The sequence below is a fragment of the Phlebotomus papatasi genome, chromosome 1 (genome assembly GCF_024763615.1).
Source record: "Phlebotomus papatasi isolate M1 chromosome 1, Ppap_2.1, whole genome shotgun sequence".
Classification (NCBI taxonomy): Eukaryota; Metazoa; Arthropoda; class Insecta; order Diptera; family Psychodidae; genus Phlebotomus; species Phlebotomus papatasi.
In genome coordinates this window covers 24,052,559-24,080,240 of record NC_077222.1, presented here as the reverse complement: position 1 = coordinate 24,080,240, position 27,682 = coordinate 24,052,559, and the positions used below count along the sequence as shown (strand labels likewise).

The window sequence follows — 27,682 nt, the reverse complement described above, 5'->3', positions numbered from 1 at the left end:
TCTAGAATCGCTGAAACGTTTTTAGAATCGCTACAACCTTTTTAAGAAGCGCAAATACGTATCCAAGAAACAGGAATGGTTTCTAGAATTGCTGAAACGTTTTTACAAGCGCGATAATGGATCCAAGAAACGCAGACACTTCAAGAATCCCTGAATCGTTTTTAGAAGGGCAAAAGCGTTTCCAAGAAACACGGAAATGTTTCTATAATCGATAAAACATTTTTAGAAGCGCATTAATGCATTCAAGAAACAAGGTTTTCAGAATCGCAGAAATGTTTTTTTGAAACGTAATAACGTATTTAAAAAGCAGTGAAATGTTTCCAGAAACTCAGTACACTTTTATGTCCCCGGAAAGGGTTCTTGAATCGCCGAAACGTTTTTAAACGCGCGATAACGTATCCAAGAAATCCATATATGTTTTTGGAAACTATGAACCAGAACGTTTGTATAGTGACAAGCGTTTTTACAATCTATGAACCGTAATATTTCCGTATTCATGATAACGTTTCTAAAAGCGTGAAAACATTTCTAACGTTTCTATCGCGGAAACTTTACTAGAAGCGTAAACATATGTCATTTAGAAAACGAAGTAAACAATTTAATAACCCGTAAATGCTTCTAGAAACGCATAGAACATGTGAACCTGTCTGGAAATACAGAAGAAACGCAACAGAGGAACATAAATTTTCATGTTCCTCTGTTGCCGTTGGTTCCCAAAAGCATGGTGATACGCCCAAAGAACACGGAAGCAAGATTTTCAATCCAATAAACCCGGAAATGTTCGTAAAAACGCAAAATTTCATCGATGAAACATAAAAAATATTTCTAGAAATGTAGAAACGGAATCCAAAAACTCGAAAACGTTTCTTATAGAACGAGAACGTATCCTTGAATCAAGGAAATGTTTTTTTGGAATTCGAAGACCATCTGAGAATCACAAAAATATATCAGAACGACAGAATCGTAATTTTTATCGTGTAAGAAACGATTACAGTCGAAAGAAACATTATAAATAGCGAATCATAGGTTAAATTTTCTTTCAAGACTTACCTTTCGTTCCTTTTACAGTTTCTAAATTTAAATTGAAATATATTTTTACAAATTACTTTTTCAGTGATCAAAAATGCTTCTTTACTGATCGTTACTTTATGAATATACTTGAAATGGGCAGCTTTTTATTCTGGGAATTCTTTTAAGGGGCGTGGCCTATTGATAGAAGTGATAGTTCATACCTATCCTTCTATTGAGATTCCATTACATCAAATCGTTCTATGCAAGAGTTATTTCTTCTTGAAAGTACTGGAATAATATAATATAAAAGCTGTCTCTTTTAATAACAATCGGATTTAAAATGGTCAATTACGCTACGTTTGTAATTTTAAAGTTTTTCGCAGGGGAGTCTAGTTCAGCAAACTTTGACTTTAATATTCTTAGGAGAAGCAGGTTTGAAACATTAGTTTCTTAAAGTCAATTCTTCACCTAATTTAACTGTTGTTATCTTCTATATTTAGTCTAGTTTAGTTGCCTCAAAAATTTTAAAAGGGCGTGTCCTAAATTACACTTCATTCAAGCTTAAGTCAAATACTACCTTCATGCGTAAAATAAAAATTTCAAAAACGTTACAGTAAAGCGAAGAGTTCTTTAGGTATTTAACAAAAAAAAATCTAGTGAAGCATACTTTTAAGTAAAAAAAAGTAACAAGAAATAATCTGTATATTTGAATCGATATGCATTATTTATTTTTCTATATGTTAAAAGATGACAACTAGACTTAAAAAGAAAAGTTTCTGTGACACATTGACACAGAGGTAACTCGCAAAATATTGATAAAAAAAAAATAGTAAAGAGAAAAAAATTGAAAAAATATGCATTGATAGTGAATGTTTTTCTGTTTGATGGCAAAAAAAAGATGATTGTATTTTAACGCACATTTTGCAAAGAAAGGAATTTTGCTAATTGTAACACAAACTTTATAGATGGTAGTTTTATAAATTGACAACAAAAGAAATGCATTCAATAGAAGAAGAAAAAACTCACAATATGGAAAATCAGGGTAAAGATTTCATAGAGTCAGGACTGTTTGAATTGGGAAGAATATTGAAATAACATATCACCATCATAAGCAAGATTTATTTAAAGAAAAAAGAAACACTTTTCCACTAGCCAGGAAAAGGCTTGAAGACAAAATAAAAGATGGCCATTTTATTTTCCTGCACTGAAAATTAAAAGAACTTTTTACTGTGAATGTGTAATCTTAAAATTAAGAGAAAATTGATGATAAAACGAATCCTTCCTTTTGTAGGAAGGCTAAATTTACAATATAAATATTTATTTATTTATGATGATTGTAATATTTGAGCTCAATGAATGTGTTTTCTTTTGGAATTTGCATTGAAAAAAAAGTGAAAAAAAACAATCAAAGTTTGTATGAATAGAATAAGAAAACACTAGCACAAAAAGCAGCTAAAGAATTTGACTTTTGAATCATAAAACTGATTGAATGGCCTTAGTAGTAAAGCCACATTCAAGTTGAAATAAGACAAAATACATGATACAAATAATTTCTGCCGGCTTCATCGTAAAGGTAAACAAACATCTTAAAAGCTTGATTTTCTGGACTTTTTATGAACGTATGCAACTTTACGATTTTGAAGTGAAATTTCGAAAATGTATTTTCAAAATGAATATTTCTATATTCAAAGGAAACAGCAACATGAAAAAGCAAAGCTAAGTGAAATTCATATGCATTTTTCTCATTTTCCGATTCAATATGAAGTTTAAAAACGGCGTTTTTCGTCTTAATTATTTGGCAGGGTTTACAAATATTTAAGGTTATGTAATCCGTAAACACATTTTTGCAGTCAAAAAGCCCCTAAAGACACCGAAAGTTTTATAAAATATTTCGGTTCAATCTTAATTGATTACGATCGATAAGTTAAAAACGGAATTATTCGTCCAGTCTCCCTTATACCCTTGACACACTTACGACTTAAGCCGAGAGACGACTTAGTGGAAAATGATGGAAAAGAAGTTTAGCCATTATGTCCAATATAATTACGCTAAACTGTCTCTCGACTAATCCTCAGGTCTGTTACACCTCTTACTTAGAGAATATTTTAATTCGAAAAGTGTTAAGGTTGCGTAAAGCCTAACCTCTAAAATTTACAGAAATTTTACATTAACATTACCTTTATGGTTAACCGTGACACAAGGGCGTCGAAGTCAGGTTTTTATTAAGAAAACAGCCAATATTAAAATTATTTGAGGACAATATTTTTGGAATATTATCCCACGTTTCACAAATCTTTTTAAATTTAAGCTTCTTGAAAAATCAATAAAATCCTTTACTCATTCTTCAAGGAGTACAAAAACGTTTTAGTTCGTGAGTAGCTTCTCTCGGGAAATTGCGTTTAATGATGTTCCAAAAGGAATTTTTTTTAGGACCACTGCAATCCTAACAAAAAACAAATATAAAAGTGTGTCTAGAAAACCAGAAACGTTTTTAAAATTTTCTGAAATTGGATTAGAAGTACGAAAACGTCTCCAAAAAACATGGAAATGTTTTCAGGATCTCTGAAACGTTCTTAGAAGCCTGAAAGTATTATCAAGAAATACGGTGTATATTTTTAGAATCGCTAAAACGTTTCTATAAACATTATAACAAATCCGAAAGTGACCAAAGCGTTTCCAGAATCGCTAAAACGTCTCAGAAGACAATAACGCAACTAAGAAACATAGAAATGTTTCTGGAATCTCTATAACGTTTTCAGATACGCGATAATCCAAGAAACATGGAAATATTTCTAGAATCGGTGAATTTTCAGGAGCCCGAAAGCGCTATCAAGAAATGCAAAAAAGTTTTTAGAATCACTAAAACATTTTTCTTAGCACGAAAGAATGTTTTCAAGTAATACGGAAATGTTTCTAGAATCGCTGAAACGTTTTTAGAAACCCAATAATGCATCCAACAATCGCTGAAACTTTTTCAGTTCAAAAGAAATACGGAAATGTGTCTAGAATTGCTGGAACTTTCTTAGAAGCGCGAAGGCATTATCAAGAAACAGAGAAAGATTTCTAGAATAGAAACATTTTTAGGAGCGCAACAACACATCTATAAGAAACACGGAAACGTTTCTAGGATTTCTAGAATATCTATAACGTTTTTAGATGCGCAGTAACGTATCCAAGAAAAACGGAAATTTATCTAGAATCGCTGAAATGTTTTTAGAAGCACGGTAGTGTATTCAAGAAACACTGAAACGTTTTTATAGTCGCTTAAACTTTTCTAGAAGCTCGCTAACACGGGAGGGTCTTTGGAGTCGCTGAAACGTTTTTAGAAGCTCAATAACGTAACTAAGAAACACGGAAACGTTTCTAAAATTACTGAAACGTTTCAAGAAGCGCGTTAACATATCCAATAAACTCGGAAAGGTTTCTAGAATCACAGACTGATTTTGAGATGCGCGATAACACGTCTAAGAAACACAAAACGTATCTACAATCGCTAAAACGTTTTAGAAGCGCATAATAATGAATCCATGAAACTAGGAAATATTTCTACAAGAGCTAAAACTTTTTTAGTAGCGCGGTATTATATCATATATTATTATATTATATATATTTTAGAGTTTCAATTTTTTTTTAAATTGAATATCGTGTAGGGAGGGGCAGTGGCTCCACCTTGCTTCTAGATATGTTTTTTTTTTAATTCACTAAATTCTATTACCAAAAATACGAGAGCTATTAGAAAACTTTTTGAAGTGTTTTATTTCAGTTTTGATCAATTTCTTTATTTTACACTATCTTTTTTGGTATTTGAGAAAATAGATTTTTAAATTTGAAGTACTTTTGTAATTTTTAGTTCTTCTAATTGTACTAGGAGAAAGCACGCTACCTTCGCACGACTTATGCTTCGCACAAATAATTTTTATCAATGTATTGTAAATGAATTTGGCCCATTATAATATTAATATTTTATTAACTAGTCGAATTCCTCAAATTTCCAGAAAAGAGCTAATGGGTGAAATCCATAAATAACATTGAGAAAAAATTGAATTGTTCGGTGCTTGAGTCATGCGAAGGTAGCGCGCTTTCCTGCTCCTCTTCTTCCAAATCAAACTATGTAGTATAGTTCGATCATTTCTGAACTGAAACTTTTACAATTTTGATTGAGTTTCAATCAGTATGTTCATTTAACCATTACGATTAATGCATTCTTTTGGAAAACAAAAGCTTCTATCTAAACTCATTTTCTAATGGAACTGAATCTCTTGTTTGGAAAATAATTTGTTGTAGAATTTAAGGTTATGTATAACCTAACCTCGAAATAGAAAAAAAAAACACTTCAAATATAAACTACATCAGGCATGTATTTTACATCAAGTTCCTTGATTTCTTGTTTCTAGAAGCCTTCTTCTGAAAAGCAAATTTAAACATTTTTCGATACTAAAATAATATATTTAATGGATTTTTTATGTTAAACCCGAGATAACCTAAAAAGTTTTCTGTTATTTTAATAAGAGTGCAAGATCCAACATTAAAAAACTTTCGAGAAATATTAATCTTTTTGCTTGTTAGAACCTACCTTATTAGAAATCTTGTTAGAAAGAAAGTTACCTTGTTAGAAATCAGTAGATAATTATAATAATTTGCCTTCGAAAATTACTTATGAAGTTTTCGATAAATTATTTTTTCAACATGTAAAAAACGTTTATGAATAATGTAATCGACTTTTTTCTCTTCTTTTAGAAAAGAATTTCAAGATTTAGTTAGATATTTAAAAATTACTTAAATGCAAAATTGAAGACGGATATCTGGGACAAGAATATTGTAAAATTCGGTATGTTATAAGGGTCTCTTAAGCAAACTCTAGGAACATTTCTTAAGTTTCTTTCTAAAATAAAAATTCTATTTCACACAATTTAATTTCTATTTTTTTTTGCATTAGTAACTGTTTTTAGATCTATTTGGCTCTGAAATTTACTCAAATGGATACTGAAATGGATCTATTTTTCGGATTATCCGAAGGGTCTAGAAAATTAATTATGAAAAATGACCGTCCGGGCTTAAAAGTTTCTAAAGATAGTTAGTCAAGATAAAATTTGATTAATAAAAAATAAAACGAAAATTATAATTTATAAAAATGTAAACATAGTTAAATGCTCTTGTAAAATAAAAATAAGGATGTTACAAATCCTCCTGTGCTTTTACTTTTAGGTTTGCTTTAAATGGATTTATTAACATTTAATTGTTTTTTACTGAAAACTCAAAATGCAAATAAATGCCGTAACGCCTCTTCTTTTATGACAATTTCTGCTTCTAAATTTAAATTAGCAATGAAACTCTTATTTTAAAAGTTCCATCGTAAAGTTGCATACTCCCTTCAGTTCTAGAGTTCAGCATCACAAGTTTCACTCTACTCCACATGAGATATTTAAAAAAAAAAAGAAAACTGAATATTTTTTCTAGTCTGTGTATTTTTTTTAATTGAGAGATACTTAAGCAAACAAAAGGATCTTTGAAAATTTTTCTCCTAAAGGAGAAAACTACCTCCCCTTCTTTGTTAAGCAAACAAAAAAAATGATAAGAATATAAACAATTCTCAATGTTAGTGACTCAAGGGGAGGATTTTAAGGTGAATGTCTGTCTCTACAAAATAAAGAAAAAAAAACTATGAATGTGTATATTTATGCCATATTTTAAGAAAGGATTAATAACTGGTAATATTAAACTGCAGTCAATAAATGATTATAACATTGTGAAGAAAAGACTTTTGTATATTATTTCTTTTTTTCAGTTACATTTATTTTATTACACATTGATTTTCAATCTCTAATGCAACAAATATTAATAGTATTTTTTCAGTATCTCGATTATGTGTCTGACTTCGTGGGGAAAAGTGACTCTCTCCATGAGATGATTGAGTTAACATTTACTCATAATTTCTGAAAAGGTAAAAAAAGAGGTTTTTAAGTATTTAAAGGATTTAAGGGGAATGATTTCAAAGGACTTACACGACGCGAATGGTATTGGTGAATCCTGATCCCTGTCGCCAGCCGGTGACGACAATCACTGGATCACCCTTCTTGATGAATCCACGCGAATTTCCAAAGTTCATTCCAAACTGAACACGGACATCAACATCCTTCAGCCAGTCGCTAAGTGCTTGTTCTTTAAAAATAAATAAATAAAACAAATTAATTGAAATAATTTAAAGAAATTAGAATTGCTGATTTACGAATAACAAAGTCTTCATTTTAAATTTGCATTAGTCATAACTGCCAATTTAATTCAAAAAATTAATCAGCTACTTAAAACCTAATCATTCTAATTTCTAATTTTCGTTCTAAGTTATAATTTTCTAATTTTTTTCGTTTCTAATTCTTACAATTTCTCTCAATAGGCGGAAAAGATCGAGAAAAAAACTTACTAATCGAATAAATCTTACTAAATCTTACTTAAACTTACTAAATCGAAGGCTTATTCTTTTCAGAATTAAATTCTTTTTTGGTTGAACTAAAGAAGTGTTGAAAACACTGAAAACTTATTTTTCTATTTTTACAACGTCTTCAGGTTTTCTTATTTTAGGGTAAGGGCTCATAATTTTGCCCAGTCTGCTTATAAGCATCGATGTTCCAAGTTTGAAGTGCGATATTTTCAATACTAATTGACTTTTTTTTGTTACTCTCTTTTCAGAAGGATTGTTTAGAAACTTAGCAAGCTATTTATCGTCTTATTTTTACTAAAATTAGTTTTAATACGTTTAAAAATGAATTGATATGTAGAGGTGAATTTAGCTCTTATTGTGGACAACTTGGTTATTAATTTGGACAACTTGGCTGTAAATTTGGACAGCTAATCCGCCTCAACAGAATGCCCATTGTTCTTCATTTCATGAACCAATCTTACCAAGTCTTCTTCCTGTTCATGTAAGGGAAACGTAGAATATCACAATAAGCCCAGATATTTTCCATATCATTCATTAAAGTGAATTGACTTCGGTACTCCAAGTACGTGCGAATTAGCGTATTTCTTGACCTTTCCGGGAGCCTTTCAAGGCTTTTCTCGCTACATCTCTTTCGTAGAGATGATGCTCCTTTGCTCACTGGTGAATCTCTTAGAAAATAGCCCATTTTTCACACGAAAAATCTAATTCACAAAGCCAATCTCACTTCAGGTCAAATGTTCAAATCACCACTAACGTGAATCAATTAATATTCAATAATATCACTCTAAAAAAGCGAAAAAACTTCTCAGTACTTCACCACAGCTAAATAAGACCGAAGTAAAGACGAAGTTCTGTCATATTTCTCGTAAGCAATTGCTCACACTGAATTTTCAACAAAGCAATTTCAACTCAAATCATATTCAAAATTTAACGTATTTAGTGTTAAAATCTTCCAAAAAGAACAAATATTTAGATAGAATTCATTATTCATCAAATATTGGAATAAAAGTCTATAATTTTAATCAATTTATTTTTAGTGTCCAATGTTATCCTCAAAGTGTCCAAAATAAGAAACTGGACAAAATAATGAGCCTTTCCCCTAACTGTGAAATATACTAATAAACAAATAAGAATAACAAACTCACATTTACAGCCAACTTGGGACTGCTTTGTCAATGCGTTCTACTAACCAACTTAATATAGTCTGCCATTTTTTTTGAGAAAAATAATTTAGGCAATTGAAATATGTGAATTTCAAGAAGCTAGCTCGTTTCCTTCACCTCCAAAAGGAATCGCAAAAACAGCTCACTCTTTTGGCTTACTAACCCTTAATGGTATCGTTTTTAGTTTCTAAACTATTCGCAATAGTGTGCCGTCCATTGGTAATAAGTATAGATTTTTTTTTGTGAGAATTTTGCGAACTTTTTGTTCAATGTTAATTGTATCTATTTACAGAGAATCGTTAATCAAGTGATCGAGTGAACAAGTGATACTCAAATCATCCAGTTTTTTCTCAGTGGGGTTAGAAAAAATTCCTGCTTCCACCCAGAATTGAACTGGGGTGGGCACCTATCGTTAACTAAACGAGTGCTCTACCAACTGAGCTATTAGAGGCCATATGCTCTGCTTGACTTGATACACGACCTTTAGCCAATGGCATTATGCACTACAATCGCGTGCTCTTAGGTTTGCGATTTTTTTTTGTATTTTCTACTAAACTTTGCGATAAATGGAAAATCGTTCACGAGTAGGCAAAAATTACCATACTATACAAGTCATGAAAACGTTATTCGGATGTTATTGAAATGACTTAGAATAGTTCTGAGCTCTAACCACTCTCTTACCTGAATATTACCTTATTTTTACCTAAACTACATCATAAATTAATCGAAAAGATAATAAAAGTCTTTTGAAAAGTTTGCTTCAATGACCTATGCAATTTTTTCAAGGTAGGATTTACGTCATTAAAAAGTAATGAGAACCCCGAAAGTTTTCAGTTTTAATTTGTAAATATTTAACAGACTGTTTAATAGGGTTCGTAAATAAAATGGGATCGTTGATGAAGAGAGGGAGGAAATATGGAATGAACTCAAACTTACTGTATGGTAAATTTTATTGTAATAATTACTTCATCATAACATTATTCGTGTTATTCTCGGTTTCGAATATATGACGTGGAGATTTCCTAATAAAAACAACATAATTCCGACTTTATATTGCTCCTTGGGCATCACGAATTTTTCAATCTTTATTCAAAAGTTAATGTTTATCAAAAAATACCAAATTTTTGTATAGGAATAATAGAATATACTTTATCACGCTTAAAAATTCATTTAACATTTATATAATAATAAAAATAAAAAAGTCATGTTGATTTTTTATTGGATATTATAAATTTCTTTCCTTTTATAATTTAGCTATAGGTTCCTTTTGCTCTAAGCGTCTCATAGAAAACTATAAATCTTATTATTTCTTAGTGACTTTTTTTTATCTTTTAAATCAATCATGATGCCATGTAAATATTGTTCACCATTTTGTATTTTTTTGTGAAAGAAATATTGAATTGATATAAGAACTCTAAAAGGAAGCAACAACTTAAAAGTGTTATGTATTGTCCGCAACTAGTGCATCACCCTGGTTTTTTAAAGAAATATCGAGAAAAAAAACTACATCGCGGCTTTTTATCTGTTTTCCCCAGTTTTTCCTGTGTTATCCAACCCAGAGACCAAACGGTAAGAGATATCAACTTTAGGTTTTCACTGACCCCTCCCCTCCCCAGTTTCATTTAAATTACTTAGTGTGATATAACAAATATTTTTCATTTTGAATGTATCAAATTTCCCAAGTATTCAAGCTCCGTCTGAAAGAAGCATGGATAGTGCCACTATCGTATAGCCTAATCTCGTACTTTCGACAACTTTCGTAAACTATGTGCTTCTTATTTAGAGATAGGAAAATGACCAAAGCTCTTATCAAAATAGTAAACGTAGTTATCGAACTACAAACGTGTTCAGAACGGTTTACGCTCTTTGAAGACTTTTAATTCGCACCGAAAATTAATAAATTAAAGAATTGTGAAAAAGGTCTGCTTACCTTCGTAAATGAGGGGCAAGATGCCGCGGTAGAGGTGACACTGACGAGCTGTTTGTGGGTAACGCGTGACTGCGATAATGGGACAACGCGGGCGGTACTTGGACACAAGATGGGCAGAGCGTCCGGACGTTGTGATGACAATCACTGCAGCAGCCAGGCACTTGCTGGAAGCCTCGACAGCTGCAATAGCCACAGCATGGGCAGCCTCGAGGGGCGATGGGGACTGGCTCACGAGATCCAGGAAGAGGTTCTTCTGCCACAGAGCTGCCTCGGCCTCCTTGCATGTCTTCGCCATGGTCAGAACGCACTCCAGCGGATACTCGCCCTTGGCCGTCTCTCCGGACAACATCACACAATCAGCCCCATCGAGAACGGCATTGGCCACATCGGAGATTTCTGCGCGTGTTGGGCGAGGCTTCTTAATCATGGATTCGAGCATTTGGGTGGCACAAATCACAGGTTTCCCAGCCTAAAAAAAAACCCCAAGAAAAAAAACTTTATTATTTCATCCATTTCGGGCAGAGGGAGAGAAACCCCATAAAACCATCAATTATTTCTCTTCCTCTTTATGCAGCGCTCATTCGCCTTTATGGCTTATTCGATGGATAGTTTTGGCATGAAATTCTGGGGCTATTTTTAGAGAGTTTCAGAAGTCAAAATTCTCTTATTGCTCTTGCGTAGTAAGTCTTCACGGTCAGGCAATTAGAAGAAACGCGATGTAATAGACGTCACAATTTTTAGGGATTGCGAAAGAATCAACCGCAAAAATGGGGTGAAACTTCTTGATTAGATATGCCTATAATGCCTATAACATATTTTTAACATTTGAAAAAATATATATTACAGAAAATTAGATGAAACTGCTTACATTTTCTATGTTTTTTACTTCATATAAAATATTTCAAATCAGTATTTAACGTAGAAGTGTATTATATGGACTGAGAGTATCGTTTTCACTAGATAAACATTTTACAGTAATTTTCGATGTTTTTTCTATGTTTTAGATATGAGTCGTTAATTTCAGTGAATGAGTGATTTGTCTGATTATCTATCTTAAATACATTGAATGGAATGCATATAAAAAAATTACAAGAAACAATACCCGAGTACGTTGTTTCTATATTTTTCTATGTTTTTCTTGAAAAAATAGGATAATTATGTCTCTAAGTAAAGGTATTTTTTAAAACATTTTATTTACATATTTTTAATAGCATTTTTCCCAGTAAATCGGAAAATCAGTTGCGAAAAATGTCATGAGGAATTGATATTCTATGTTTTGAAACTGAAAAGCTTTCCTCCTACTTACTTCAAATACACAATTGTTAGAGATGGTAAACAAAAATAACATTATTATTTACTAAAATTTATGATAAGCGACTAAAAATTTTAACATTTCTCATGTTTTTATTGACATTGAAAGTTACAATATGCTAATGGTCTAGACAAATTGTCGATGAAACGTTAATTTAACCCGACTTATTTAGCCAGCAATGATTTTCTATGTTTTACACTCTTAATGTAATTGAACAATTAGACTCTATAATTATTACACGAGTTCGAAAACTAATGCTTTACAGCAAATACTATAAAGAAAAAAACATAGAAAATTTACTAACGGTAATTATTATTAAATTTCTATGTTTTTTCTATGTATCATTTTTGTAGTTCAGCATATTTGTAAAGACAGTCTAAAATGTTTTACTGAAAATCCAAGTAATTAAAGAGTAAATTAAAGTAATTGACGATTAGAGGAAGATTGATCTGGCATATTTAGTCTTCAGTAATTTTCGATGTTTTGCAAATGCGATGCTTGATGAAAATGAACTTTGAAGAATCCTACTCAATGTATCAACAAAATAAATGCAAATATTTACTTTGATCCTATAACAAAAAAAAATCGAAAATCCATTTCCATATTTTTCGATGTTTTTTTCTGTCCTGCTCCAATGTTCTGAGTATAATTGAATAGCGCTCTGAATAAAAATATTCTAAGGATAAAGAAAATTTAGAACTTACGCGGTTGCATCTGGCAATCATTGTTTTCTGGGCGAGGAAGACTTTTTCCGGAGGGATTTCAATACCCAAATCTCCACGGGCCACCATGATTCCGTCGGAAGCTTCAATGATCTCGTCGAGATTGTGCATACCCTGTTGATTTTCGATCTTTGAGATGATCTTAATAGCCTTTCCTTGCTCTCCCAAAACTCCTCTGATCTCCTTCAGAGCTGCCGCATTGCGAATGAAGGAAGCAAAGATGATATCGACGCCCTGTTCAACGCCAAACTGCAAATCGGACTTGTCCTTCTCGGACACAGCCGGAAGATCAACTGGCACTCCTGGGAGATTTACGCCTTTGCGTGATCCCAGGACGCCTCCGTTCTCGATTGTGCACGTCAGGGTGTCCCCAGAAATTTCGTCCACGATCAGAGAAATGAGTCCGTCGTCCACGAAAACACGGTTTCCGGGCACAACGACATTCACAATGTTGGCATAATCAACGTAGATTTGATCTGCATTTCCCTTCTCAAGGAAGGCCGTGTTAGTTGTTAGCTTGATCTTTGATCCCTTCTTCAGCTCAACCTCAGCTGTTCCACTGCCATCCAGTAGACCTGTTCGGATCTCTGGACCTTTGGTGTCCAGGGCAATGGCCAATGGGAAGGCCATTCCCAATTTTGCGGAATAGTTCTTCACCGCCTCACGAATGTTCTTGATCGTGTTTGCGTGATACTCGTGTGAGCCGTGAGAGAAATTCAGGCGAGCAATGTTCATTCCCGTCTCCATCATCTTCTGCAGCATCTCGGGGCTGTTAGAGGCCGGTCCGATGGTGCAGATGATACCAGAGAGACGCACAAAGGCCGCCTTGGAATCAATGTCCAGGCTGCACATGTGCTCGAGATGGTTAACGGATTCGGCGGTAGTCATCTTCTTGCCACTTGTGCTCATCTGTTCGCATTCCCAGAAAAGAAAGAAGCAAAGAAGAATTCTCATTAGAACCTTGTAGGGACTATGAACACGATCAAAAGACTTCAAAAGGAATTTATAAAAATGAAGAATTTAAAGTAAAACACGTTATAAGAAATTCTTCCATCACCAAGTTAATCAGAAATGTTTTCCCAAGAACCTCATACCTTTTTATAATTTAATTTTTAAGTATTTCAATTCAATATTCTAGATTTTTTGCCTCTTTTACCAATTGAACAAGTGATGAAACGTTGATGAAAAATGAAAAAATAAATGTGATATTAACGCTGGAAACTGATCACAATCAGACTACTCAATATCCAGAATCAGATAATGTTTTTTCTTTGTACAATATGAGTGACTCAATGAAAGTTCTATGATTAATGTGAGAAGGTAAACAATCATACACAAACACTCTCACAAAAAATACAAAAGTAATGGCATTAAATTAAATGGCAAAGCTGTAAAAACAAAAATTTTGTAAAAATGTGGAGAACAAATTTTATGGCTTAATTAGGGATATTGGAATTTTAATAACTCGCGATTGTTTTTTCACAGGAAAGAACATCTTAAAATTGTTCGTAAATGTTTGTGAAATCCCATTTAGAACATATGAAATGCTCGTAAAGCGCATAACTTACTAAAATGTTTGCAAAAGTTTGTACTTTCTTCACAAACATTGTTCGAAACATGATTAGGGTAAAGTGTATAATTTGGAATTAGTGTTACAAGTTGGACAATTCGCCGGTACAAGTTGGACATGGCTTTTTTCTTGATAAATACAGTACAAAATTTGTTTTTAAGCATAAGGAACCAAATTTTAAAACTAAAGCATTAAAAATATACAAATAAAAATGAAGTACTAAATTTATCAAGACGAAAAGCCCTGTCCAAATTGTACCATTGTCCAACTTGTACCACTGTCCAACTTGTACCACTTTACCCTACTTGACTAGCATTTGTTTGTACATTTTTATCTGTCTAGCAAAATTTACGAACAAATGATTAACTTAATAAACGATTAACTTTTTTTCTCATAATTTTAACACTTTAGGTGTAAAAATATATCAACATTTTTTAATGTTAATTTTACACCTTTTTAAGGTTAAAATTAACATGAAAAAGGGTAACTTTAACCCACAATACACCTAAGAAGCATAATATTTACACCGACTTCGGATCAATAATGCAGGGTAAAATTAACATTTCCGTAATGTTATTTTAACTTTTTCGGATTTCTCTCAGTTTACGAATATTTACGAACAAATGTTTGTAACAGAACAAAAAATACTGTAAAGTGATCTGATCATGTTACAAGCAATGTTTGTAAAAAAAAACAAACTTTTACAAACTTGTTGGTAGGTTATACGAGTAACAAACATATTGTAAGTCCCCAGTGAGCTATTACAAATATTTATATGAACAATTTTATACGAACTAGTCATTCTGTTCCACAACTTCAAGGCGGTTTCCGGTTAAAAAATTGACCACGCCTCTTTTTTTAGTATTTGAAGAAATACAAAGAGTATTGCAATTTTTTAACAATATTCCATTTTTGTGAAGCAATTTCTTAAGCTATCTTTTTAGATGGCTATTGGGTTCATCATATAAAAATGGTTGGCATAACTGTAGGCCCGAAATATTAAAGGAGGGAGCGTTGCTCTATAAAATTTTCTTTTTAAAAAAAACTACAGTACTACAACTACAAAACATCTTGCATCCTTGCCCATATTTGTCTTAAATTCTTAAATAAGTACACAGAAAAAAATATTGTATTTTGTAAAAATTTTCGTAAATGTTTGTGAATTCCTATGGGGGAGTTACGAAATGCTCGTGAATCGTATAACCCACAAACATTGATCGTAAAAATTTGTACTTTATCACAATCATTGTTCGTAACATGATCACTTGACGAGCATTTTTTGTACTTTTACAAACATTTTGTTAGTAAATGTTCGTAAACACACAAAAAATGTTCGTAAAATTTTGTCATTTGTTCGTAAATGTTTGTTTTCCTGTCGAACATTTTACGAACCTTTACGAAACATTACAAAATTTTACGAACATTTTTTGTGTATTTACGAACAATTAGGAACAAATGTTTGTAAAAGTACAAAAAATGTTCGTAAAATGATCATGTTACAAACAATGTTTTGTGAAAAATGTACAACATTTTACAAACTTGTTTTGTGGGTTATACGATTCACGAGCATTTTGTAACTCCCCTATAGGAACTCACAAACTTTTACGAACATTTTTACAAAATATTTTTTTCTGTGTATTGATTTTAAATAGCAATATAACAATTATAACCGCTTAATTTCGTTGTCAAATTTGGTTTAGGCCTGCAGAGAGCGAAGCTGAGTGGAACGTTTAAAATTACTCGCGTAACCCCGCAGGAACTTCCCCAAAACCCTCAGCGTTTCTCCTATCAATATGCATCATAACAGACACCAGTCAGACGTCAGACTACCTATCTTCAGCTACCCTCAATTCGATGTCCCTCCGTACAGGTAAGTGATTATTTTTCATTAAAATTATGTTAAGGGGAATCGGTACCTCCCCGAGAGGCATCTGTGATGTCAAATGTACATTATTTTAGAGAGGTTGACTCGATTTTTCCTAAAAAAAATCTACAGTTTTTAAGAGTTAGAGCAAAATCACATTGACAGTAAAATGCTCACCGTATTTCGCTAATTTACACATTTTCATTGCAATTCTTACGCAAATTCTCGATTACCGTATTACCTTATCCCATACTCGGTGGTCCTATGTGAAAATAATACAAGAAAATTTAAGAAATAAACGAAAATTCGATAAACGGTGAGCAAAAAAACTGTAAGAGAAATTAATCGTACAGTTTTTTTATATTATATAATTTTCACCTACACAGAAAAAAATATTTAGTAAAATTGTTCGTAAATGTTTGCAAAATCCTATGGCAGACTTACGAAATTTTCGTGTATTGTATAACCCACAAACAAGTTCGTAAAATTTTGTACTTTTTTCACAAACATTGTTCGTAAAATGATCATTTGACGAACATATTTTGTACTTTTACAAACATTTGTTCGTAAATGTTTGTAAGCACATAAAAAAACTTTTCTTTAATGTTTTTGATAATATTTTTTATATTATGTTTCTGAATGAAACAGTGAATAATACTATGGATTTAGAAGAAGTAAAAAAGAATTTCATCAGTCCAAAAACAAGCGTTTAAGTAGCACTCTTTAGAAAACGAACCAGTTACCCCACCTTACAATATGTATATTTTTCTGTGTATTTAAAAAAAAAGGTGGCAAAGCGTCCCAGGCTGTGCGAAGTGCTCGAACTCGTGACTTAGATGTTATCCCTCAAAAGTACTATCGCATCTTTTGCCGTTTACCGGTTTTCAACCGACTTAGACCGATTTGTAAATCACTCGAAAGATCCCACAAAATATTTTTTGGAGTATTAAAATTGATTTTTAGACAAAAATTACTTATCGATTCATAACTGATTCATTCCCAGTTCACAACTGATTTAAACGGTTTTATAAATCATTAAAATCATTTCCCAAAATACCTTAAGACTAATATAATTGAATTTCGAATAAAAATGAGTTTTCGGTTATGAACATATTCATTAACGGTTCAAAACCGATTGGAACTGGTTCAGTTTTGTGGGAATTTCCAAGAAACTCTTCCCAAATATTTCCCAAAATACACCTCAGGAGTAATTTAATTGAATTTCGTATAAAAATTATTTATCGGTTATGAACGGGTTCCTTGCCGATTCAAAACCGATTGGAACAACTTCAGTTTTGTCGGAAATTCCAAGACCTTTCCAACGACCCCAAAACATGACCCCATTCGCTTGATAAATACGCTCTTTGTCAGCTTTGACCCTGAGAAACCGTTATTAGGAATGATTTAACGGTATTTTCGTCTTAGGACGAAATGTCCGCCTGGGTAATCTCTAAAACATATCTAAGAATGAAAAAAAATTACACGACGCGTTTTTGAGCAATCCCAAAAAAACATGGTTTTGGAGGGGAAGGGGGAGGGGTGGGGGAAAAATGAGGGGCATATTTACGATCCTTGGGTCGTCTTATAGGGGGTCCCCCTTACGTTCCAAGTCGCTATATCTAACCGTTTGGCCTCTAAAGTTGGCCATAGCCGGACGGACAGAAGAACAAACGGTCAAACAGCGTGACGACATCTGTCAGAAATTGTCTGAAACGCGAAGATTTGTTGAGAAAAGTCGTCTCGGGGAGGGGGGAGGGTGAAAAACCAAGAGATTATAGATACTGCTCTCTCCCTGGACTGCGAGCAGTTATAAAAAAAAACACTATTGACTGCAAATCTTAAACCTCCGAATAGGATTTCGTAAAATTTCCTCATATAGGGGAAGGTGCTCTCCCTTCGAACGTTCATGCATTCGTATAATGTGAATTTTCTTTTATTTTTCCTAAGAGACTTAGGGGAAACTGGGGCACCACCAAACACGGGGTAGCACCAAACACTAATTTTTATTTCTAAACTACTTAGACTATCTCGACCATTACTGCAGTGAAAAAGCATCCCAATAATGCCTATAAATTTCTATAACACTGAGAGAAATCCGAAAAAGTTAAAATAAAATTCCGGAAATGTTAATTTTACCCTGCAGTATTGATCCAAAATCGGTGTAAATATTACCCTTTTTAGGTGTATTGGGTGTTAAAGTTACCCTTTTTCGTGTTAATTTTATACTTAAAAAGGTGTAAAATTAACATTAAAAAATGTTGATATATTTTTACACCTAAAAAGTGTTAAAGTTATGAGGAAAAAAGTTAATCGCACCCTCTTTTTTTTATCAGTGAAGTCTTGTCTTCTGAAGTCGAATATCTGATTAAAAAATCGCAATGTTTGGTACTACCCCGTGTTTGGTGGTGCCCCAGTTTCCCCTACACATTTCTACTAAATATTAGTTAGCTTATTATCAAATATTGATAATTATGTGATAATCATGTGAAAGTCTCTTAAGAAAAATAAAAGAAAATTCACATTATACGAAGGCATGAACGTTCGAAAGGAGAGTACCTTCCCCTAGGTTTTTCTTTTCCTTCCTCGTGATTAATTAGTTATTTTAATTCCGTCAAATTTTATAATATCTTATCGTAATTTGATGATAGATAAAAGCGTGGAAATAATTAATTTCTAAAGGTGCTGAAAAGTATGAAACGCGAGAATAATAATGTGCTACAGTCTTGGTATTTTTTTTTATTTCTGCTTCTATAAGATTTTTTCTTACAGCAATATTTGAAATAAACATCGACTTTAATTTTGTTCTACCTTGAAATTAAGTGGGATAATTGAGCTTATGTCATGCCCAAAAACCTAAAGGTTTTCGTTATGCTTTTTCAATCAAACATTTCAATCTTGCCCTTGATAAATCGTTCACTTAATTTCTCTGCTTCACTGTTCTTCGGCAAATGTTCTGGGATTAATATTCTTGGAATTGAATTTTAAATCAAATTTAGAAATTCAATTTTTCAATTCTTTTGTTTATTTAAAGAGTAAACTGTTCGCATTTAAATGACTGCTAATTTTTATGATAAATATTTTGCCAAGAGGGGAATGTCTGACTTTGGGATGCAAGTCAGACAAAAAGAAATTCTCATCTATCTTATTTTGATTTTTACGTAATCCGCGCATTACATAATAATTTGATGGGTAACTATTGCCATCGAACGCGGTAGAAGACGCAAATCCTATGCCCTTCCGTATTCAAATTAGATTGAAGTGTGATTTTTGCACCTGAATCTGTTATCATTTGATGTGGAAGGTTTTTTTATGAGGGTGATAATGGGCAATGTTAGAAGCAATATTAACATCTTCGTTAGAGCTTATTGGTGCTTTTGGTGAGTCAATTTGCAGGAGGAAAATTGATAATTTTTGAGAGAAAGGCGAAAAAGTTCTATAGAGGGGACACTGTAAAAATTGGTATGAATGAAATTTACGTGGTAGAGCGTGTATCATTTCCCCTTCGGGTGTTCGTGTCCTTGGTGAAGGACGATGGTGTTGTGGCATAAAATTGATTTTTCGCTGAGCACATCGCGACCCATACGGCGAATTGTGCACAAAAATAGCGTCCAAAAAAGACTACCAAGAAGCCCACACAAAGACAAAATGAAATTGGAAGACGGAAGAGTGTTCTATAGAGAGGGTAGAATCTGGAAGGGATTTGCAATTTTTACCTCTTCGGCATTATCGTAGGCACTTGTCCAAACCATCCTGGCTGAGGGTCTGTCTGTGCACTTGATAAAGTCACTTGGGGGCTCTTTCACGGGTATACCCCAGTGGTAGACGTGACGGTATGTCGTGAAAGAGTTCGCGACAGACTGTGGAAAATTTTCAGAATAGCACAATCGCGCACTGTTCCTGTGGATTCTCGGCTGAACCGGTGTCGGTTGTGAACTGCTCAAGAGCACCGACTCAAGCAACGATGTTAGTCTCACGACGACGTCGATTTCTGCACGAAGCACTGCGAAGACAGCGCCGGTTCTCCCTCCACGACCCAAAATACTCTCCAACAGCGAATCCACGTCTTCGCGCACCTTTCCCCTTCTACCCGAACTCAAACCGCCACCACCCCTTTCTCAATTTTCTTTTGTTTTCCACCCGCACGCCACCTTTCCACCCACGCACGAAGCTCTTTCTACCCCTTTTTACCGGTACCCCAAGCACACCCTTTGCTAACCGTGTATCCCTCACGAGGAACTGCACTCAAGTGACCCGTAAGCTTTAGCAATCTCTGCAGGAGACCTTTCGGTGCATTAATTTTAGAATGCAGTTGCATAATTCACTCCCGGAAAACATTAACCCCTTATCGACGCATGCGTAAATTTAAAGAAAAGATTTTTGTAAACAATCAAAAGACAGTAAACGTGATTTTTTCCATTCATATGGAAAATTTTCCAGAACTCATCCTTCATTGATATTGCGATAAAAGTCAGCCAATATTTGACAAAATCTAAATTTTCAGTCCATATAAGATAAGATGGAAGGTGTTGTGGCATTTCTGGGACTGATAAACATACTTTGTTTTGCTTAAACTGGAAATTCTGGGAATGCTGAAGAGATTATCCCACAAAAATAGAATGTTAATGCACGGCGAAATTGATAAATTACCAAGAAACTCATTGAGACTTTTCTTCAAGAGATATCAGAAAATAATTACGCGGTTAATGAGTTATTAATATGCTGCACAAATTTATCAGTGACGGGATTTAATTGCATCACCAAAGAACATCAAACTTTTCAACTGAGCTTGTAAAGAACTCGGGTCTGTCCTTTAATTAAGTGCACTGAGAAAAAAAGAGGGTGCGATTAACATTTTTTCCTCAGAAATTTAACACTTTTGAGGTGTAAAAATATATCAACATTTTTAAATGTTAATTTTATACCTTATTAAGGATAATATTAATATGAAAAAGGGTTCCTGTAATCCCTGATAACCTAAAAAAGGGTAATATTTACACCAATTTTGGATCAAAACTGCAGGGTAAAATTAACATTTCCGGAATGTTATTTTAACTTTTTCAGATTTCTCTCAGTGTACAAAACGCTTTTCTACAATTTGAGGTTATGATTCACTTTAACCTAGGTAAGGTAAATTATAAAGAAGTTGAATGTAAAAAAAATTAAAAACTCCAATTTAGGACGATTTTTTCCAAAAAAATCAAAAATCTGCAATCATTTGCTACAGAAAAATTTTATAGGTTATAAAATATATTTGAGGTTAGAATTTTGTCCGTGTCAAAATGAATAAAGGAGATCTCTTGTCGTTTGTAACTTGTCGAATAAATATTCTTATAGAAGACAGATCAAGAAATATCAGAACACAATATTGTATCTCTCATTGTATTAGAATCATACTTAACATAACCTCAAAATTAATGTAAGTACTAAGATGTTATCTAACCCATTTTAGTTGTTCTGAAACACCCTAAGAAATATTAGGAAGAATTTCAATCTAATTTCTCAAAAGGCAAAGATCACTTAAGTAATTAGGCAAAGCGAGCCTTATGCCGAAATTACACACAGGTTGATCCTCCAAACTATCATACATTGGGGATTTAGGATCAAGAATTAGCCTTTTTTGCCTAACTTTTTATTAAATTTGCACACTTTTATTGCTACACTGAGAGAAATCCGAAAAAGTTAAAATAACAGTCCGGAAATGTTTATTTTACCCTGCAGTATTGATCCGAAAACGGTGTAAATAGTATGCTTTTTAGGTGTGTTAGGGCTTTAAGTTACACTTTTTCATGTTAATTTTACCCTTGAAAAGGTGGAAAATTAACATTAAAAAATGTTGATATATTTTTACACCTAAAAAGTATTAAAGTTATGAGGAAAAAAGTCAATCGCACCCTCGTTTTTTTCTCAGTGTACACTCTGATATTCCCATTACTCCAACCCTTGCGATATTCCGTATCATTACTGTCCATGTGTTTTCACTCAATTTATTGAAATAAATTTCGAAAAGCACACAAAAATACCCAAAATGAAGTTTTATATTTTTTTGCCGCTGACGCTGATGTCGCTAATCCTCGTAAATTGTATTACACCTTATAAATTTAGAAGCCGAGCTTGATCCCCCAAATTTTTTGCTGTTCCTTGAGTTTATTGATAGCAATCCTCATTTTTTGGTCTGATGGTCTGATCCCTAATGCCGGCTTCAGACTGGAGGTTTAACCTAATTCTCGAAGGTCTCAAAAATCTAAATAACAAGCAATTTTATTGATTTTTTAAAATTTCTAAACGATTTTCTAAAAAAAATCGTGCCTGATTAGGAATTAGAGGAGTTAGGCCAGATGGTTAAGTCTTAGGTCTGAAGCCGGTATAAGCCGATCCCTGTGTCTGTATTGGGTTTTACCGATGATATGATCATCAGCGCTAAAACGCGGCGGTGGGCGTTATTACTTAAACGGCTTTTTCTTAAACCTGTATCGTTTGTATCTGTCAAATTTGCTTTAAGGAGCACTAGTTCGAAAGCAGTATCATAAAATAAATTGAAATTTTACAAGGTTTTCAACTTGACTTATAATTATTTTTTTTATCTTTATTGGATAATAAAATTTTTTATGTCTGAATGTTTGATTACATATTAAGTACACATTCATAAGAGAGATGTAAATGTTGACGCATTAATTTCGAATGTACAAATCGATACACCAAATTGCCATAAAGTGCAAAGCAAAATAAAAAAAATAGGAAGTTTTTTTTTCAAAACGAGAAAAAAAACATTTAACACATTATCTCTTACCCCTCATATTCATTCAGATAAAACTTTAAATACTTTTATTCAAACATTTGATACAAATTGAATTTGGAATGGCTTTGTTAAGCAATGCGAAGGGTTAAATTTATGTATGCGTAAATGCAGGGCAGTACTGGCGATATTACTGGTCATATTACTTTAATATAAAAAAAATCAAAATGGCAGCTATCCTCTTTTTATTTATTAATTTCTTTTTAAAATTTTGTGCTTATTATCTAAACCGATTTTTGAAAAAATTATATCGTTGGAAAGGCCTAAGTATTCTCTATAAAATTCATATTTTACATAATTTTTTATTATCGATATAAGATTGCGAAAAAATGCTGAAATATCTTACTATTGCTGTCGTATTCGTATTTCTTATTGGGTGTACAAAAAAGTTGTCGCTGTTTTTTTTGGTGTAAATTCAAGTTTTCAAGTAAATTTCAAGATATTATTCCACAAGTTGTGTATACTTTTTATAGATTTTCTAAACAAACCCAAATCTACTACAAAATAATTCAAATTTATTAATAAGATCATCTTATTTATTTTTTTTTATTTAAAAAAATAGTAATAAAAAAATTTTGTTAATGAAATTAGCACCTAATCTAGATATCGTCGATTACATCGACCATTGTCGTATCTAAATTTGGTTGGTATCTGCAATTGGTTGAAATGAAGTTGCAAGCGTAATATATTAAATCATATGCAAATACGATAACGGTCGACGTAACCGACGATATTATGAATTACTGTGAGAACAAGGATGAGTTTTTGTATAAAAAAAATCACACACACACACACTTTACGTAAATTTTCGATCTTTTCGTTTTTTCCTAATTTGTTTAAATCAAGATATTAAGATCAAAGTTTAGAAATACGTAATTTATCTACTGTGAATTATAGAAAACCGTAAACATTTTTCGTTATTTCCATTTTGTTACCCTTTAACGACGATTGGAACACCGGTGTCCCATAACGAAAATAATTTTTCTTGACTACCTAAAATTATTTTTTTCTAATGTTTATACGTAATTGCGAAGTGCAAGGTTGAGTGAATCTAGGATATTTTTTACAAGTCTCCAGCTATTTGCTATTATAGTAAATATTTAAGCTTAAAAATGACGAATTTTTAAATTCTCATATTGAAAAATTATTTTAATTATTTATTATACTTCCAATTTTTTTTTGCAAAACCATTTTGGAAAAAGAAACTATAATACTCATTACATAATATTTTTCATTAGACTGAAAATTATAATTCATTGGTATAGTCAGAAAAATTACTTAAATTTTTAGATTTTTTTGGTCCCTATCGCTCGTAGAGATAAAAAATGCATCGAATCAGACTCTGTTGGATTTTCCAAAGTTAAATATAACACGTTTCATTAATTTTGTTTATCGGTTAAATTTTTATTGTTGATTTTCGGTCCGCAAAAAGTGTCTTGTTGTTAAAGCGTTAATGATTGAATTTTGGAAATCCATCCCAATGATTTCCCTTTTTTTTAAACTGCTTCCTTATAAACCATTTTCCCTAAGTTTTCGATGTTTGTTTTAAATACTTTTTTTTAAATAATTTGCTAGGTTTCATCTATTAAATTAGGGTTTCAATAAAAGTATCTGTCTGATGGCACTTTTCCATATTTTTAGAAATCTCTCTAGAAGATTAAATTTTAAAAAAAAATACAATGTAAGAATATCATTTGAGTATACTTAAAAATTATATTTTCATCATCACTTTCGGCTTTTGGATTATTCTTTAAATTATGATTTTTAGTTGATGAGAAACTTTGAATATTTTATATTAATGTAGCAAACGAAAAAAAAATCATTTTAACGACATCAAATTTAAAAATAATCAGACCTATTCAACAGTCACTTTTCCCATTTCTTTCAGTAAAAACTAGATTTATAAATAAATTCTAACAAACTAAGCACAAGGAATTTATTTATAAATTTGTCTTTACAAACTAAAATGCAAAAATTAACCGTTGAATCGATACGACTATTTTTGAACTTAAAGTCTTCTATTTTTTTTATTTTTCGAAAAATTTTTGAATCATAGGTTCAGGCAAATAAAACCCATTTAAATACTTTTTTATAAAATTCTTTTTTTGTTTTAGTTATTTTTTAACCATTTTTAATAAAATGTTGAAAATAAAATTAGTGGTGACCAGGACAGAATTATCTAGGGGTTGAATTAGACAGTAGGATGCCATTGATTGCCTTAAAAGAAGGAATATTGAAGAATCCATTATTTAATCAAAGTAAACAACCCTCTCTCCATTTATTGAAATATTTTTTAAAAAAAAATGAGTACAAACAGTTTTCTTTTCACAAACTATACTTAAAGAAAAGGAGTGTTGTTATCGTTAATAAATCAGAAAAGAAAACAAGGTCTTATCTCTTTCAGGATACCTTTTTTAAGGACCATCTTTCTAAGGTGGCGGAAAGTGGTAATAAGTGGCCAAAAGTGGTGAATCCATCTTTTATTGCAAGACTAAATGAAAATTATCTTACTATATTACTTTCTATATCAACAGAGATTACTAAAAAAAATGCTATTTTTATCCCTCCACAAATTGATCAGCTGTTTCCCACGTGTTATCAAAGTGTTCAGCATTTTTCTACACAATTACACTTTGTGACTGATAGTACTTTTTTGTGTGATCTGTCTGCCTGGGAAAATCGTGAATTTTTGCTAGCTCTTTCCCTGTTATCGGCATTTAACAAATTTGTATGCTTTTTTCTGTTCCATCTTGTCCCAATTTCTATTCCGATAAGTGATGTATAATAACATTTTTACTACAAGGCTTCAATGTTTAGTGAGCAAGAGACGAATTTATTGCACTTGTACCTGATAAGATAGTGACGAAATTTCTCCATATAACGCTTTATTTCTGGGAGAGATGGAATTTTTCCATGCAGATTATTGCGCTACAGAAGGGGCATATGAAAGGAGTCTGAAACGCTTGTGATTATTCTGTCATTGACACCGAACTTATTTTTGGAAGAAAAAAAAAAAATAAAACCTGATATGACTTGAAAAAAAGCTACTGTATAAATCATTTTGCAACAGTCTGATAAGGGTTTTTTTTTTGTAAAGGATTCTAGGCTGTTTGCCTTGAAATACTTTTGGAAGCGAACCCCTTATGACCAAACTTTCCTGTTTTTCGAAGCCAATGACTCAATGTCTGAATAATTGCTATTCCAAAAACGCTTTATGGAAAAATTTTGTCAATTTTATAGCCTTGAGAGTTGACGATTTTTGAACTATTTCTGGCAAATATCTAAATTTACATCAATCTGGAATGATGTCAGCTTCCTTCTTATTCTATGATGGAGAATCTTCTGAACCATGCAAAAATGTATCGGCTCCTAAATAACAAAAATTCGCAATAAATCCGCTTTTGTAAATCATGAAGCAACTCTTTGACTTCTAAGTAACCTCTAGAACGATTTTACACTCATATGTATTTACCAAGTGTTGTAGTGTTAAACGTTACACGGTTATATCTCCCTCAATGAACAGAAAAATCGACTCAAAAGAATATCATGCTCACAGATACATAAAAACATTGAGAATATGTGGAGAAATAATAACACGAAGCACTTTTCATGATTCACACATAAGAACGATTTTTTTTTCCTCACATAAAATCGCCATTGAAACCGCACCTCATTGGAAGTCACAATAAGGTTGAAATTACAACATAATTTCACAGACAGAAAAAAAAGTTTTGTTTTTTTTTGGTAAATTGGTAAACTCTCGAGATTTACTTACCCACTGATAAGGCGACTAAATGCAATAAAACTTCTGCTCTAGCTATAATAATTTGCCAAACGAGAAATTTTTAGTCACAAAAGCACTAAAAGGAATTTAAAAGAGAGCACAAAATATATCTTATTCTTTAAAAAGGATATTCTACATCGTACAAAAAACACAAGCTTATTATTTACAAAGAACTACTTTTATAGAAATAGGATAAATTTGAGAAAAAAAAAACAGCAAGAAATACACTGGATTATTCACAACATACCTTTGAAGGAATATCTTTCTAAGAATTTCTTAAACACAAATTACAAAAAAACGACGGGTTCTCTTTCAAAAAGGATTTATAGTATAAAAAAGACAGAACACTGGGAAAAGGAAATTGGTAAATGCAATTTTTGAGCGGTTTTGCTGGAGAAGGAGGCGACAACACGTCTTAACTGAGAACCCGTTGTTGTTGAACTGATACGAAGTTAAGCGCAACACGACTGTCGAATGGAATACCCATAGTATTTGACCGCGAATTCTCACATTAGCCTTTGGTAGTGTTGGTCAGTGAGAATATGACGTTTTGATTTGAAAAGTTCGAAATATTCAGAAAGAAGTACAGAAAATATGATACAAAAGCGTACAAAGCATCACTGCTTTGTATGCCCTGAAAATTTAATTGCATATTAGTTGTTTCGATGGAAAAACCTATATAGAATAGCGGTATCATAGTGAAAAAATCATCCCGACTCGGTCTACTTTTTATAAGAGGGGTTTTCCGAAGACCTCAAGTCGCTAACTCCAAACGTTTTGCCTCTTAAAAGTTATAAAAGACGCACCGACGAACAGCACGACATAATTTCTCAAAAATCTCCTGGTTACTAGATAATTTTTCCTTGTCTTAATTTTTAAACCACAACAAACTTGAAAAACATGAACTGAATTTTGAGATCAAGATCAAAATTTCAAGCATTTAATTTCCAAGATCAAGATCTTATATTCTGACGCGATCATTTGGAGGGCTCAAAATACATATCTTAGCTAATAGATTTAAAGATTTTCTGCCCTTAACGAAATGTTACTTCTAGGAAACATATTAATTTTCCAAATTTGTTTATATGTTCGCTACA

General features: G+C 32.4%; 1 protein-coding gene across 3 annotated transcripts; it reads right to left on the bottom strand.

The window, feature by feature from the left end:
* Positions 1-6,782: 6,782 nt before the first annotated feature.
* On the bottom strand, positions 6,783-27,066 carry LOC129798290 (pyruvate kinase-like). 3 transcript variants are annotated; one of them, XM_055841351.1, is made up of 6 exons: positions 26,833-27,048; positions 26,577-26,618; positions 12,557-13,483; positions 10,541-11,009; positions 7,014-7,170; positions 6,783-6,944 (listed from the first exon to the last, which is right to left on the bottom strand). In XM_055841351.1, exons 3-6 carry the CDS (start codon positions 13,481-13,483, stop codon positions 6,932-6,934), a joined length of 1,566 nt encoding a protein of 521 aa, XP_055697326.1. In that variant the 5' UTR covers positions 26,577-26,618; positions 26,833-27,048; the 3' UTR covers positions 6,783-6,931. The 3 variants fall into 3 exon arrangements, with proteins under 3 accessions (XP_055697326.1, XP_055697327.1, XP_055697325.1); XM_055841352.1 differs by lacking the exon at positions 26,577-26,618 and having other exon boundaries at positions 26,833-27,066; XM_055841350.1 differs by lacking the exons at positions 26,577-26,618; positions 26,833-27,048 and adding an exon at positions 19,722-20,251.
* Positions 27,067-27,682: the final 616 nt, after the last annotated feature.

Bases quoted from the DNA above. Each gene is read 5' to 3' on its own strand.
- LOC129798290 (XM_055841350.1), bottom strand. From the start codon at position 19,757: ATGGTTTGGACAAGTGCCTACGATAATGCCGAAGAG. The intron at 11,010-12,556 runs GTAAGTTCTAAA...GTTTTTTTTTAG, and splicing joins TGATTGCCAGATGCAACCGC to GCTGGGAAACCTGTGATTTG. The intron at 7,171-10,540 runs GTAAGCAGACCT...TTATTTTTAAAG, and splicing joins CTTGCCCCTCATTTACGAAG to AACAAGCACTTAGCGACTGG.